The 16,604-nt window shown below is 39.0% G+C and overlaps 2 protein-coding genes across 2 annotated transcripts; both read right to left on the reverse strand.

Annotated features, from left to right (window-relative positions):
* Positions 1-9,241: 9,241 nt before the first annotated feature.
* On the reverse strand, positions 9,242-10,900 carry LOC113769179. The gene is made up of 2 exons (XM_027313647.1): positions 10,587-10,900; positions 9,242-10,430 (listed from the first exon to the last, which is right to left on the reverse strand). The coding sequence occupies exons 1-2, from the start codon at positions 10,898-10,900 to the stop codon at positions 9,242-9,244; spliced, it is 1,503 nt and encodes a 500-aa protein (XP_027169448.1).
* A 3,252-nt stretch (positions 10,901-14,152) lies between these two features.
* On the reverse strand, positions 14,153-16,246 carry LOC113769180. The gene has a single exon (XM_027313648.1). It carries the CDS (start codon positions 16,244-16,246, stop codon positions 14,153-14,155), a length of 2,094 nt encoding a protein of 697 aa, XP_027169449.1.
* Between the last annotated feature and the right edge of the window lie 358 nt (positions 16,247-16,604).

Consider the following 16,604-nt stretch of genomic DNA (forward strand, 5'->3'; position numbering starts at 1 on the left):
TCCGTTTTGATAACGTATGAACTGGGTGTTGACCCCTTAATAAGAAATATATATCTTGGTTTCATCTTTGAAACGGTATAAAGTTCATCCAAATCCGAGTCCCGTAGCTCCAGTTATGACCAAAACAATATCGATCGTCAGAACTGCCTTGAATCTGGACAGTTCTGATGGGTACTTTGACACTCAACTTTCGTTCTGTTCTGAATGGATTCAGGTCTTGGTCAAAACATCAAAGTTATAGCCTTATGTCCTAGCTTTCCAACGCCTTTGGAATTTCTTGATTTGGATTTGTGAACTGTGAGTTGTGGTCCAGAAAACAAACCCTGTTCGTCACCCGAACACGTAAATTTCTTGTACTGTTTTCCATAATTTCGACCTGCTTCCATTCAGATCTAGATTAAAGTGTCTTCATGAGAATTGTAGCCCTTCCTCATAGCTTCGAAATGGTTTCTCGCTCACCTTGATCCGACATTCCTAGCCTAACTTTTGATCAAAACGGTTTGAGATGGCAGATTTGGCCATTTCCGTTTGCCGTTCCGCGCGCGCGCGTTTGCCCATTTTGCCGTTTCCGCACTTGCATGTGCCGATTTTGCCATTTTGCTTGTTTTGGGCATGTTAGTGGGCGTTTGTGATAATATGTGATGCAATCTTCTATTTCAGACAGTGGTGAGCTAGGCGGAGCCGGTGGGGCCCACTACTAGCGAACACGCACGAAGTGATTTTGCTCTTGTACTACTTTTGTATTTTGAGTAAGTATTCAGGCCGTTTATGTGTATAAACTGCTTATGTATTTTGATGTGAATAAAAGGGGAACTTAGGCGAGGGTGTACTTTATCACACTCGACCTAAACTCTAGTTTGTACCTATGTTTCTTTATGAGATGTGTATACATGAATTATTTTGGGTTTGAACCCCTTGAGCTTGTAGCTCGGGGTGACGTTTGTGAGTTTTGGGTTTGAACCCCTTGAGCTTGTAGCTCGGGGTGACGTTTGTAAGTTGGGGTTGATCTTCCGACCTAGATGGACTATTCGAGCCGGTCAGGGCTTGGTCGAAGCCAGTCCAACTTAGTCTGAGGTCACCAAGTTTGTGAATCCGGTTCACCGAGAATGTGGACCAAGTTTGTGACCCGAGCTTGTGACTCAAGCTCAAGTTTGTGATTTCGTTCGCCCGGGCAAGTTTGTGAGGTGACTGGCCAGTGAGGGTGATAAGGTGTTCGGTGGGTGTACAAGTGGAGTTCTACGGACCTTATTTATGGTCGACGGAGTGTCGACAGGAAATCACGCATAGCAAATGACTTGGCTTTGGAGCCAACCTGTATCCTTCCTTTGTATTGTTACTTTTGCACTCGACTTGACATTTTGTGGAATAGCTGTTTCTTTAAATGTGAAATTTTACACTTTTACCCTGTTTACTTACTAAACTTCTAGCTTACCCCGTTTCCTTTGTTTTCCTTAGCAAGGGACGACGCGGGGAACTTCTTGGCACCTTCACTAGTATAGTTAGGTTTGATTGTAATAGTCGGACAGTTAGGATGTTTGTTTTTTTGTTTTGGTGGTTTGTATAAGGACCCCCCATAGGGTCTACCTTCTGCTGGTTGTTATTCTAATGTATTAGAGTGGTTTGACTCGATACTTTTGAAGATGTAAATAGAACTCTTTTGGCGTTAGATATATAGTGAATAGTACGCTTGTGGGTTTATCTAGTTTTATTGTTTTGAAATTTGGAGTCCTGGCGCGAGCTAGGCAGACGTCCCGCCGATACCCTATGGTTCGCCCTTCGGAGAAGCGGGGGCGTCCCAAGTTACACAGTAAGAGTAAAGCAAAAGCAGAAAAATAACATCACATAATAAGGATACGGGTGGCTCCAAAGCCAATTCATGTGCCATGTATGATCTCCTGCCGACACTCCGTCGACCACAAATAATGGTCCGTAGAACTCCACTTGTTCTCCCACCGTACACCTTATCACCCTCTCTGGCCAGACACCTCACAAACTTGCTCGAGTGAACGAAATTGAGCTTGGTTCACAATCTCGGGTCACAAACTTGGTCCACATACTCGGTGAACCGGATTCACAAACTTGGTGACCTCAAACCAGGTTGGACTGACTTCGACCAAACCCTAACCGGCTCGAATAGTCCATCTAGGTCATGAGATCGGGCCCCAAACTCACAAACTTCACAAAATTTACTCAAAAGTCACCCCGAGCCACAAGCTCAAGGGGTTTAGTTCCAAAATGATTCATAGACATATGCCATGTACAACTATGTGCGTAAATTAGAGTTTAGGTCGAGTGCGATAAAGTACACCCTCGCCTAGGTACCCTTTTCATATATATCGAAACATATAAGCAACTAACACATAAGAACAGCCTGAATACTTACTCAACGAACAAAAGAACAAAAGTTCGAAATTTGTGCCGCAAGGAGCAGCTAGTAGGCCCCACCGGCTTCACCTAGCTCACCAACGTCTGAAAGAGAAGATTGCGTCACATAATATCATAAACGGCTACTAATATGCCTAAAACAAGCAAAACGGCAAAATCGGCACATACGAGTGCGAAAACGGTATACGGAAACGGGAATGGCGGCCTAGCCATTTTGCCGTCAAAACTGTTTTGAGCCTAAGCGAGGCTACGAGTGTCAGATCAAGGTACATGAGGTACCGTTGCGAAGCTAAGAGGAAGGGTTACAGTTTTCATGAAGACACCTCAATCCGGATCTAAACGGAAATAGGTCGAAAGTACAGAAAACCGTTCCAGGAATTCGCACTCTAGAGTAACGAACAGGGTATGTTTGCTGGACCATAACTCCCAGCTCACAAATCTAAATTAGGAAATTCTAAAGGCATTAGAAATCTGAGACATAAGGCTAAAACTTTGATGTTTTAGCCATGACCTGAATCCACTTAGAACAGAAAGAAAATTGAGTGCCAAAGTACCCGTCAGAACTGTCCAGATTCAAAGGCAGTTCTGACGATCAATCTTGTTTTGATCATAACGGAAGCTACGGAACTCGGATTTCGACGCACTTTATACCGTTTCGAAGCTAAAACCAAGATCTACATTTCTTATGAAGGAGTTGATACCCAGATCGTACGTGATCAAAACGGAAATATGCACGGTCAGAAGCTGAAATTCAAAACGTACACAATTTCAGGGTACAAAACAGGTGCGAGTGTTTTGGTTATAACTCGAGCTACACAGATCCGTTTGACCGGAAATTTTGCAGATATATTCAGGACTTAAGAGGCTACAATGTTGAAGAAGGATACTCAGTCCAATTTCGAGGGTAGCTAGGTCAAAAATGAAAATACTACACCAGAATCACAAAAACAGATTCACAGAACGCATTCTAGTGGAAACATCATAAATCAGGCTATCAAAGTTCGAATCCAGAAATTCCAAAACCAGCTGAAAGCTAAGAAACAGGGCTACATTTCATCAGAAGGCCTCAACAACCAATTCAGAAGCATTCCTAACCAAAACAATCAATTACAGGCGAAATGCTTACATTCGGGTAAAACCAGAACAACAATAGTAATTTTGACTTTTCTCATTCTACACTACTCCGATTGACTTGAAATTTTGTAGGCACCTATAAAATGTCATTCCATACAACTTTTATGTTTTAAGCCAAGGCCAATTCGGCCTCTAACTAGGAGCTAAAAATTCGGGCAGAATGCTCCCACAAAAACCCTAATTTTCTGAAATTTCTTCCAAACCAGAAATTGGTTGCAATTAATCACTTTTTCGACCTCCTAGAGTCATTATATACCATTTCCAATCATCATAGATAGCCACACAATCATGCTTATATTAAAACAGAAAAATCCCCAAAAATAATAAAATTTCATCACTTCAACCACAAATCAAGAAATAATCCATAAACTTGCATCTCATACTACCACTAAGCATGATTTAAGCATCAATTAAGGGAGGAGGGTGGTTCTTCACAACTTACCTTAAAAACAAGAGAGAGGGAGCAGTAAGTCCTCTTAGCTTTCCAAATAACTCCACAAATCAACTCACTAACACTAATTGAAGAGGTTTTATGGAACAAAGACAAGTTTAAATGGTTGGTTTAGTGATTTGGAGCAAGATGGAATCAAGAAATTGAAGAGGTTTTCTTTCTTTCCTTGCTTAAGAGATTCGGCCACTAGAGCTTGAAAAATGGAGTAATTTTGGTAAAGTTTTAGTTTATTAAATCAAATGGTAAGACATGGAATAGTAGTCATACAAGTCCATCCAATAGGCAAGTGACACTTGTCACTTTATTTAATTCATGCCTAACTTTCTTTTGTCTTTCTCACACCTAAGCACTTGGTACCTCTAAATATCTCATAACACCCGGTAAATTAAACCCAGTATCCAAAATTTAACCTAACTGGCCGAATTTTTCAGAACTTTCCGCACTAGCGGGTCCCACGTCCGATATTTATTCTTAATTTTTCAAAAACTAACTAATACTAGAAAAATCATCTAAAAACTATATTTACTCATAAAAATTATCTGGGGAAATTTCTAATAAAAAAAATGTGGAAAAGGCGGGCGATTAATAAAAATAAACCCTAAAAACGTAGAAAATTTGCGGGTTCTCGCACTCCTTCTTTCGGGGCGTCACACAGGACTCCCAAACCCACCGGAAAAGCCTCGAGAACAAGAGACGGGCTAGCCTATTGTTTTTGTCAAACAAACCCAACTGAAATGCATGGGTTTCAACTCTCAAACCCATGCGTAAAACGCAAAAAAAAAAAAACCAAAACCCAAGTCAAAACCCACCAGAAAAAAAATATTAGCCCAACTATTCTTTTTCTTTCTTTTCTTTCCTTCTTTTCTTTTCTTCCTTCTTCCTCCACTTCCAGCCGTTTCTTTCTCTTCTTCTTCGGCCAGCTGAAGAAGCTTCAACTGGTGGCCATGCTGGCCGCCGGCGGCGCCACCGCCGGTCGTCAAATTTCACCAAAATACACTTTCCCACTCGATTTTTCGTGTAGATTCCATTTCTGGAGTTAGTCTTTATGGAAAATGACCCAAAAGTGGTCAAAATGGTAAAAGACAGACCAGTTTTTATTTTTTCCGAATCACCATATCTTTCACTAAAAATTATAAAAAATATACTACAACACTCCTTGTGATTTTTACAACCTAACTATGAAAGGAAATCAATAAAAGCAACAACAAATGTGACAAAATTAAAATAAAACAGTCCAAAATGAAGAAAAATTATTCACATGCTTCTAAAGTTCAAACTCCCAAAATGCTTGAGCAACCTCACGTTTTCAAGTCTTGCACTAACCATAATCATCTATTTTAACAAACAAAATGCACAATAATGGGTACTTTAATTTGGTTTTTGATTTAGGCATTTTTTCAAACACCTAACATGCATATACAAAATTTATCTCCCTTTCTCTAATCTAACTCAAACCATTTCCCAAATGTTCAACAATGCAATAACAACAATGCAAGACAACAAAAGTAGGAGAAAACAAGCAACGAAATATGAATTTAATGTTTAAACAAAACTAAAAAAAAAAAAAGATACCTCAAGAATGTTACAGTCACTTGGTAGGTGAGGTTTGTGGTTAAATTCCTAAGCTTCAATGTCTGACAACTTGTTCCCCCTGTTGTTTGCTTTGTTGTGTTAAGTTTGTTGGAAAAAAGAGAGGGAGCCGAGAGGGAGAACCGAGAGAGTGAACTGAGAGAGAGAAAAAAAATTTCGGAGCTTCTCTTTTTTTCGTCCTTGTCTGATGGGAAAAAGAAAGAAAGGCCAAGAGAGCTCCCTTTGTGCAAGTCTGCAACCAAGAGATGTCTCCTGGAGAAAAGATGGGGAGTTGGTTTTTTTTTTTCTCCGTCTGAGAGAGTCGAGAGAGTCGAATATTGGGAGAGAAAAAGAGGAGCTTGTGTGTGTGTTTTGTCAAAATGATGATCTTTATCAAATGACAAGAAAGGTCAAGAAAATTGAGTGTAGGAATGGGTTAAGTGTAATTGGTAAGAAAAATGATGAAAATGTGTAAGTTTAGTAATAATTTGATTTTGATTTGATTTTTTGATTTTTGATTTTTGATTTTTCCTTTTTTTTCTTCTTTTTTCTTTTTTCTTTTTTTTTAAAGATAAATCTACACAAATGAGACAAAATATACTTAAAAATGCAGGAAAATAAATGACTTATCAAATAGAAAATATTCAAGAAAACATAAAATTTGACAAAAATTTGGCAAAAATTTGGTGTCTATAGCTTGCCCCTCTTTATCTAGAGTTTCAAAGAAATTCAAGACAAAGACGTAGACACCAAAATTGCTCTTCTGTTTCTTCTAACAACACCTAAGCTAAAACAACAAGCCAACACTTGGCTGAAATTATTGAACAAAAGATGTAATGAAATTATAAACAACGTGACCGAACTCATGTAGAGTTGTCTACGTATCCCGCCATGGGAATCAGGTCAAACATAGTTCGAATACAAGTAAACTCCAACGAAACAAGTGTATTGACCATCTGTGATCTTTGCAAAAATCGAAAAAGTTTGAACTCTCAGAACTTTTAAGCATGAAATACAAAATGAATGATAAAGCACAATTATTAATCAAATAATAAAAAAAACTGTCAGTGGGATACGACCCGAGCCTGCTGAGGTTGGTGGGATAAAATCCAAACCCAACGAACATAAAAATGGTTAGTGGGATAAAATCCGGGCCTGCCGAGGTTGGTGGGACAAAAACCCAACCCCAACGAAAATAAAAAAAACGGTCAGTGGGATAGAACCCAAACCCAACGAAAATAAAAATGGTCAGTGAGATAAAACCAGAGCTTGCCGAAATTGATGGGATAAAACCCAAGTCCAATGAAAATAAAAACGGTCAGTGAGATAAAACCCGAGTTTGCCTAAATTGGTGGGATAAAACCCAAATCCAACGAAAATAAAAACGGTCAGTGGGATAAAACCCGAGCCTGCCGAAATTGGTGGGATAAAACCCAAGTTCAAAGAAAATAAAAACGGTCAGTGGGATAAAACTTGAGCCTGCCGATGTTGGTGGAATAAAACCCAAAGTCAACGAAAATAAAAATGGTCAGTGAGATAAAACCCGAGCCTGCCGAAATTGGTGGGATAAAACCCAAACCCAATGAAAATAAAAACAGTTAGTGGGATAAAATGCGAGCCTGATGAAAATGAAAATGATCAGTGGGATAAAACTTGAGGCTGCCAAAGTTGGTGGGATAAAATCCAAACCCAACGAAAATAAAAAAGGTCAGTGGAATAAAATCCGAACCTGCCGAGATTGGTGGGATAAAACCCAAACCCAACGAAAATAAAAATGGAAGAAATGAAAACACAAGTTCTATGCTATCGAACTGCAAGATCAGAATGCATGTTGCTCAAAAGGCAATAAATCAAGAAAACTTACCTGGTGGACTTACAACTCTTTTAATTTTTCGAACTTTAAAAGAAAGAGAATAATGATTTACTTTTCTTTCTTCGAAAATGTACAACGAAATTTGGAACTCAATCCTTCTATCGTTTGCCCCAGTGTAAATCATGCTCAGCTAACCCACTATCGTGTCACATAATTTTTCTGCAAAAAAGAAAAAAGGAAAAGAAACAACCATGACAGAAACACTGCCACCACCATATGATCCATTTGCCTTGAGAGTCGTGTAAACATGAGTTTCAATATCGACAAATCGCTCCCTTAGATTCGATCGACAACCCCTTTAGAATCTTTGCAACTGCCCAATATCAATTGACCATATTTTATTATCATAGGACTTTCAATTTCATGACTCCTTTGGGATAAATTATAGGGGATTGTCTTTTGAGTGAGACCCAATAAATGAGAAACATAAACAATAAAAAAAATGTATTATTCATCATGCAATAATGCTAATATGAAATAAGTAATGATACCGAATAAATAAATAAAATAGTAAATAAAATAGTAAAACAAAATTGGTGAATTTTTTTGAATATAGGTCGAAGGATCAAAAGTTGGATTCATATTTAGGGGATAGCCTTTGATGAGAAAAAATGCTCCATCTGACCTCTTCGACGTCATCCATTTTGGAATTCATTGTCGGCAAAAGAACAACTGTATGAAAGAGACCCAAATCAACATAGTCACCAACTTTCAGACCTCAGCATCTTCTTTTTTGCTATTGATTCTCTTGTATTTCAAAACCCTACCTCAGCGCCCTTTCGGGTTTTCACTAAAGTTACCCCCACCCCTTTTCTCTTTTTTTTTTGTCTTTGTTTTTGTCTTCTTTTTTTCTTTTTTTTTTTTTTTTTTTTTTTTTTTTTTTTTTATTTTTTTTTATTCTTCTTCTTTTTTTTTTTTTTTTAGAAGGTGCTTTTTCAGGTTGTCACCTAGAGACATAGACAAGACAATTTTAACCCCAACTGTATCAATCCAGTCGTACTCTGATAATGAGCAGCATCAGTGAGACAATCTTCTCTGACATGTTTCAGAAAAGTTTGTATTTACATCATTTGCTAGTTGATTAAGAAATTTTTTTTTCCAAAATACTGCAAAAGATGAAAGTCGGCAATTTTGGTTCTTGTGATTAGGATCGGATAGAATAGCAAAGGAAAGGTTAAGGTTTGAAAGGCTTGACAGTGGATCATATGATGGGTTTGTAATCATTTGAGATAGCATTCTTTCAAAACTTACCTCGATCTAAGGTGAGAAAGAGATAAAATTTGCCCCAGTTTAATTCTGACCTAATTTCTCTATTTTCTTTTTCCTTTCTTTTTCTTTTTCATTTTTTTTCTCTTTTTCTTTCTTTTTCTTGTTTTTATTTTTGTTTTTTTTTAAGAAACAAAATTGCCCCAGTATGGGGTTAGTGATCTTAAGGGACTACCAAGCGAAACAGGAAAGCGGTTATGAAAAGTCAAGAGGGAAAACAAATTAGGGATAGAATATCGAAATGGAAAAATGAGAGGAAGTATGTCTTAAATCCGTCTCTTGCAGTATTTTTAAAGAAAAATTTTTTATAATCAAATGAAAAACTTTTTGCACATGTCTGCATTGATTGGTTGGGGAAAAACTTGACCGTCCATTTCCATAAGGATAAACGCTCCTCTGGATAGCACTTTCTTAACAATGAATGGTTCTTGCCAATTGGAAGCAAACTTCCCTTTAGCCTCATCTTGCATTGGAAGAATCTGTTTCAAAACCTTATCTCCAACTTCGAACAAACGGGGCTTGACATTTTTGTTGTAAGCCCGAGCCATTCGTTGCTGATAACATTATCCATGACACACGGCATTCAACCTCTTTTCATCAATCAGAGACAACTGCTCCTGACGTTCTCTGACCCATTCAGCTTCTTCTATCTGAGCCTCCATCAGAATGCGCAAGGAAGGAATTTCAACTTCTGCAGGCTGGACTGCTTCCATTCCATACATAAGAGAGTAAAGAGTTGCACCAGTAGAAGTTTTGATGGTAGTTCTGTACGCCATTAGTGCATAAGGCAGCTTCTCATGCCAATCCCGGTGCGCTTCAGTCATCTTACGAATAATCTTTTTCAAATTTTTATTTGCAGCTTCCACGGCTCCATTCATCTGAGGCTTGTAAACGACCGAATTTCGATGTCTAATCTTGAACTGTTCACATAATCCATCCACCATATCATTATTGAGGTTCTTGGTATTGTTAGTGATCAACGTCTCTGGTGCCCCAAAACGACAGATGATATTATTTCTTAAGAAATCCGACACCACTTTCTTAGTCACATGCTTATAGGATGCGGCCTCAACCCACTTGGTAAAATATTCAATCTCTACTAAGATGAATCGATGCCCATTTGAAGCAGGAGGATCAATAGTTCCGATCACATCCATTCCCCAGATCGAACATGGCCATGGAGCAGTCATACTATGCAATTCTATAGGAGAGGCACGTATAACATCACCATGCATTTGACACTTAACATACTTTCTAACAAAATCTATAGAGTCATGCTCCATGGTAAGCCAAAAATATCTTGTTCTCATGATCTTCTTAGCCAATAGATGTCCATTCATGTGTGACCCATAAACCCCACTATGCACTTCCTTCATTATATAATCGGTTTCCTCTTCATTGATGCATCTCAAAAGACCCAAATCAGATGTTTTCTTGTATAGCACTTCTCCATTCAAGAAGAATCTTGATGACATTCTGCGTAAGAAACTTTTTGCAACAGAATCAGTATCAGGAGAGTAAGATCCCGTTTTCATGAATTCCTTAATATCATCGTACCAGGAACAACCATCGGTGACCCTTTCCGTCACCAGACAGTTCGCCGGCCTATTTTGAAGTTGAATCTGTATAGGATCAATCACCAATTCATCTGGATGTTGGATCATCGAAAACAGAGTAGCTAAAGCATCAGCAAAGGCATTACGAGTGCGGGGAATATGTCTGAGTTCCAAATTCCTAAATTTGCTGGCCAAGCTAAGCAAGTTACAATGATACAGCATAATTTTTGAATCCCGAGTTACCCACTGCTTAAGCGTCTAGTGCACAAGTAAATCGGAATCACTGAATGCTATCAGGTTCTTGATCTCCATGTCTAATGCCATTTTCAATCCAAAAATACAAGTTTCATACTCGGCCATGTTGTTGGTACAAGAAAACCGTAATTTGCCAGTAGCAGGATAGTGTTTCCCTTCAGGCGACACTAAAACTGCTCCAATTTTACCTCCAAAAGAATTTGACGCACCGTCAAAAAATAACGTCCATCCAAGATACTGCTCACTCATGTCCTCAACTGCTCCAACAAATAGAATTTCTTCATCAGGAAGGTAAGTATGCAATGGCTGGTAATCATCATCTCTTGGATTTTCTGCCAAATGATCTGCTATGGCTTGACCTTTGATTGCCTTTTGTGTCGTGAAGACAATGTCGAATTCGAAAAGGATCATTTGCTACTTAGCCATACGTCCCGTGGGCATCGACTTTTCCAACAGATATTTCAGAGGATCAGAGCGCGAAATCAGGTATGTTGTATAACCGAGCAAATAATGTCTTAACTTCTGAGCTGTCCATGCTAAAGCACAACAACTTCTCTCATGAAAAGAATAGTTGCCCTCATATGCTGTAAATTTCTTACTTAGATAGTAGATGGCTCGCTCCTTTCTCCCAGATTCATCATACTGTCCCAGAACGCATCCAACAGCCTCATCAAGAATAGACAAATACATAATCAGAAGCCTTCCTGGCTGAAGTGGCACTAAGACCGGAGGATTTAACAAGTAATTCTTGATCTTATCAAAAGCTTGCTGACAATCTTCATTCCACTCCATCGGCGCATTCTTTTTCAACAATTTGAATAAAAACTCACAGGTAGAGGTTAACTGTGCAATGAATCGGCCAATGAAATTGATCTTTCCAAAAAAATTCTTCACATCCTTTTGACTTTTTGGAATGGGCATATCTCGAATTGCTTTTATTTTCGCAGGATCTATCTCTATACCCTTTTTGCTGACAATAAAACCCAATAATTTGCCAGTTGGGGCTCCCAAAGCACATTTCGCAGGATTAAATTTCAAATTATATTTTCTCAATCTTTCAAACAGCTTCTTTAAATCAACCAAATGGTTCTCGACCTTCTTGGATTTAATTATGATATCATCCACATAAACCTCCATTTTTTTGTGAATCATGTCATGAAACAGGGTAGTCATGGTCCTCTGATAAGTATCTCCTGCATTCTTCAACCCGAAAGGCATCACTCGATAACAAAAGGTTCCCCAAGGGGTGACAAAAGAGGTTTTCTCTCTGTCTTCTTCCGCCATTAAGATTGATGATACCCAGTAAAATAATCACCAAAAGATTTAATTTCGTGTCCAGCAGTATTGTCCAAAAGAATATGAATATTTGACAAAGAAAAATCGTCTTTCGGACTGGCTTTTTTCAGATCTCTGTAATTAACACATACTCGCACCTCACCAGATTTCTTAGGCACTGGCACAGGATTCGATAGCCAGATGGGATAATGAGACCCCATGATTATCTTAGCATTGAGTTGTTTCACAATTTGTTTCTTTATCTTGAGACTCATTTCTGGTTTGAATTTACGCGGCTTCTGCTTTACAAGCAAAAAATTTGGATCAGTTGGCAACTTGTGAATCACTATGTCTGTAGAGATTCCTGGCATATCATCGTATGACCATGCGAACACATCTTGAAATAGCATTAAAAATTCAATCATTTCCTCCTTCTGTTTCTTATTCAAATGAATCCTGACTTTAACTTCTTTAACCTCCGTCTTAGTGCCAATATTGATGATTTCTGTTTCTTCTAAGTTGGGTTTGGGTTTCTCTTCATACTGTTTTAAATCCCCTTGAAATAGACTCGAATTCTTCCTCAATATCGCTCTCGTTTTGAATTTCAGATTGCATGATTTCAAGTTCATGAGAGATATCGAGGTTGTAGCCATCGAATTCCAAAATGGTGACATCCAAAGGGTCAGAGGGTTTTATTTGTGGCCATCTGAAAATAGAATAGAACATAAGTAATAAATAAATAGCAAATACTGGAGAAGTCTTTCATTTCTTTAAATTCAAAAATGCATCGAGACTTCACAAAAAGATAAATATACAGACATGATTGCTATTTAAAGACATATCCAGCCCAAACCTTTATTTCCGTTTCAGCAATTTCTTTGGACGAAACAAGCTATATTAACTGAAACCAGAATAAAGGTTTAAAAAAAAAAAAAGTAATTTCTTTTAACAAAAGATCCAGACTACCACCCTATATGGATATGATCTAGACAAAAGACAATCCCCTTAAATTTATCGAAATTTCCTTCGAGAGGGAAGATAATCAGCAGTCCAATTCTGAATAGCTCCTTCGGTGATTGGCAAAAATTCTACATTCTCTGATGGTTCTTCCTCACAAGTGGCCCCGACAAATAGTTGAGATAGGTCCACTTCAATCTCCTCCACAGGATTCTTCGTTTCCGGCATAATCACCTCTGATGGATGAGGAAAAGTGTGATATAGCGGTGGGACATTTAAGACAGTTTGTTTGCCCTTCTTTTCAACTTGTTTTCGAGTTTGCATTTCCCTTCTATCCTTAGCAGTTGGATGAAATTCCAATCCAAATGTATCCTTCTGCGTCGGGATCTCTATTGGCTCCAAAATTTCTTGCAATTCCCTCCCAAGACCTTTTCCTATTTCGTGTCCGCCTCGGATCATCTCCCTAGCCGTTATAATACTGGCCTCTGGCAAATCCGATTGAGCCAGCGACTTATCCCTGGATGCCCATCCCACAGAGACGATGTCAGCAACGTGATGAGACGAAATTGGAGTCCTTTTTCTGTTTTCACCATTGAACTTTGCATCAACGATCATGGTACAGTCATCCTCAGCAAACACAGTAATGAACTGATCATTCGCAATAAACCTCAACATTTGATGCAGAGAAGATGGCACTGAATTGGAAGCATGTATCCAAGGTCTTTCAAGCAAAATATTGTAAACGCTGGAGAAGTCCATCACTTGGCAAGTAACTTGGAATTGAGCAGGGCCTATCTCTAATACCAGATCTGCTTAACCCATAGATTCCCTCCTTGAACCATCAAATCCTCGAACCACAGTTGCAGATGGACGGAGTTTAATGTCAAGAAATCCAAGCTTGGTGAGAGTGTTCCATGGACAGATATTCAACGCTGACCCATTATCCACTAAAACCCTCGGCAACAGCTTTCCGTTGCAGCGGACTGATATATACAACGCTTTGTTATGCCCGATCCCTTCTGCAGTCAGATCATCATCGGACAAGGCAATATGATTAGCAGCAAGTATATTCCCCACAATGTTAGAAAATTTATCTATCGGAATATTTTTAGGGACTTGAGTTTCGTTTAGAATTTTGAGCAATGCTTCTTTGTGTAGCTCGGAGGTCAAGAAAATATTCAGAAAAAAAATCTGAGTAGGCATCCTATCCAACTGCTCCACTATTTTGTATTCATTTCTCTTCAGCATCTTCAGAAAATCTACAGCTTCATTTTCAGACACACGAGGCTTGGGTGTCGGAGATTTAACCTTGGCCTTGGACTGAACATCAATATCGGAGTTTTTCATAATTCTCCCAGACGTGGTAATAGTAGATACCTCTTCCTTTAAGCATTTTTTATCTCCAACCAACAAAATAGACTCCTCGTAGTTTCATGGCACCTCTTGCAGGTTATTGACAGGCATTTGTTCCGAAAATTCAAGAATGATAGGCTCTGATATATCCCATTCAAAAGAAGGTAGATCCAAAATAAAAGGAGATTTGTCAACCTCAAAAACTCCCCCTTCCGCTATAAATGGCTCCTCCTTTTCAAATACAAAAGATTTCAACTTTTCCTCAACATTATCATTGGCCATGGACTTTTCAACAGAAGACAATTTTCTCATTCTGGCGTGGTCAGTCTCCATTACGCCAAACACCTCAGTTTCATTTACAATGTACTGAGTGGGATCGATAAAATCTCCATCAGCGATAATAACTCCCACAGTGCTCCCATGCTCAGGTAAAGAATTCTTACTGGCATTCGGTCCTTGTTCTTCCTTTCTTCTGAGAAGGATGTCTCCAAAGTCAATTATGTCTTGAATCTTATATTTTAAAGCCAAACAATTGCCAGTGGTATGACCTGGACTTCCAGAATGATAAGCACAAATTGCTTGCATATCATAACCTGGAGGAATGCCTTTGGGATAAAGTTTGGGAGGAACGGTGTCAATTTTTTCAGCTGCTTTTAACTGCTCATATAATTGATCAATTGGTCGGCCCAAGTTGGTGAAGGTTCGAAATTGCTTCTGAGTTTGGATTCCACTAGTTTGAAAAGGATTTTGAGAAGGGTTATTATTTTGCAGTGTTGGTCTGGGATGGTAAATAGGACGAGTGTGATTTTGAAAGATAGGTTGTGGGGTTAGAGGTAACAGTGAGATATTCAAGTGACTTGGTCGGAAATGATGGACTTGGGTAGTAGTGTGGTAGATTGGTTGAGAATTGATGTAATACGGGTAAGGAAAAGAATAGGTGGGACGGTTTCTGGGTCTGAAAGACGGGCCTTGATCCCATACAAAGGCAGTTTCTCCTTCTTTCTTTTTAAATGGGGGCTTTTTCCCATTGCTGCTTTGATTTTGTAGAGCATCCAATTGCAACTTTAATGCAGACACATTAACAATCTTCCCTACTTTGACAAATTCATCGTACTCCTCCAATTTGTTAATGATAGCAGCAAACGAACTTCCAGTCATGCTAAAGATCTCTTCAAAATAGGGTGGATCGTGAGTTTTGATAAAAGTACGAACAATCTCCTCCTCAATCATAGGAGGCTCCACTTTGGCCACTAACTTTCTCCACCGGTTTGCGTAGGTCTTGTGATCTTCCGACGACTTTCTTTTCGTACCCTCCAGTGTGGTTCGTGTTGGTGCCAACTCACAGTTAAATTCATATTGTTTCACAAAAGCTGTTGATAGATCCAACCAGGTTTTAACTTCTCCAGACTTCAAATTTGAATACCAATTTAGAGCATCTCCCTCCAAACTTTTCGGAAATAGATGCATAGGTAAATTCTCATCATCCACGGGTTTACCTAACTTGTTGGCAAACATCTTGAGATGCGTTTTAGGATTTTCAGTTTCATCATATTTGCTGAATTTGGGAGTTTTGAAGCCCAACGGTAGCTGAATATCTGGGAAAAGACATAATTCATCGTACCCCAATCCACCATGCTTGCTCAACCCTTGATTCTTTTTCATAAAATCATCGAATCGATCCAACCTTCTCAATAAATCCTTGTCAATGGGTGTAAGTTGTTCTTCTATTGCCGTTTTCCCTTGAGATGCCGTAACCAGTACAAAAGGCTCTGCAACGTGGTGGTGGGATCCCTGAGGGTTGGGGGGAACGTTTAGATTGGTTCGTGGATGGGTTTGAGGGATTTGACTACTGGTTGGGTTTACCAATATATAATTTGGATGCATATAGGAAAAGTCTGAGTTTAGTCGGGTAAAGGTATTTTCAAGAGGATTGGCGAAAGGAGGAAGGAAAGTTGTTTGGGTATTGGATGTGTGGGGTGGTTGATAGTCTTGTGCAGGTGGGTGATTATCGATAGGTTCTTGGTCGTTGGGGACACCACCACCACTGTTGCTCGCGACCAACTGATCAATTACACGCCTCTGTGCGGCCATTTCAGTACTCAACTCATTGAACTTGCCAAGTACCTCACTTAACTGAGCTTCTAATGCTGTGAAGTCCGGTGACGTGACCATAGCAGATCTTTCCGAAGTTTTGGTACTGAACTCATGTTTACAGGCTGTCTCAAGGTTCTACTTCAAGATCTGGTGATGATGGGGCTTTTTCGGGTAGCTATTGTCAGAAATACCTGATAGTGGAGAAAAAAAACTGATTTAGGAGTGAATTTTCTGTCAAATTGCTGTAATTTATTCAAGAAAAGGAAAAAAAGAAAGAAAGAAAAAAAACGTGAGCTAGTAGATATTTAAATAATTCGGATGCATGTCCCATGGGGGAGCCCTTTTCTGCCAAGGATAGGCCTAATATGATGCAACACTTTCGGAATGAGACCCGTTGATCAAACCTGTTATTGACAATCACTTTGTGAAAAGGGAG

The sequence above is a fragment of the Coffea eugenioides genome, chromosome 4 (assembly GCF_003713205.1).
Source record: "Coffea eugenioides isolate CCC68of chromosome 4, Ceug_1.0, whole genome shotgun sequence".
In the NCBI taxonomy this organism is placed as follows: domain Eukaryota; kingdom Viridiplantae; phylum Streptophyta; class Magnoliopsida; order Gentianales; family Rubiaceae; genus Coffea; species Coffea eugenioides.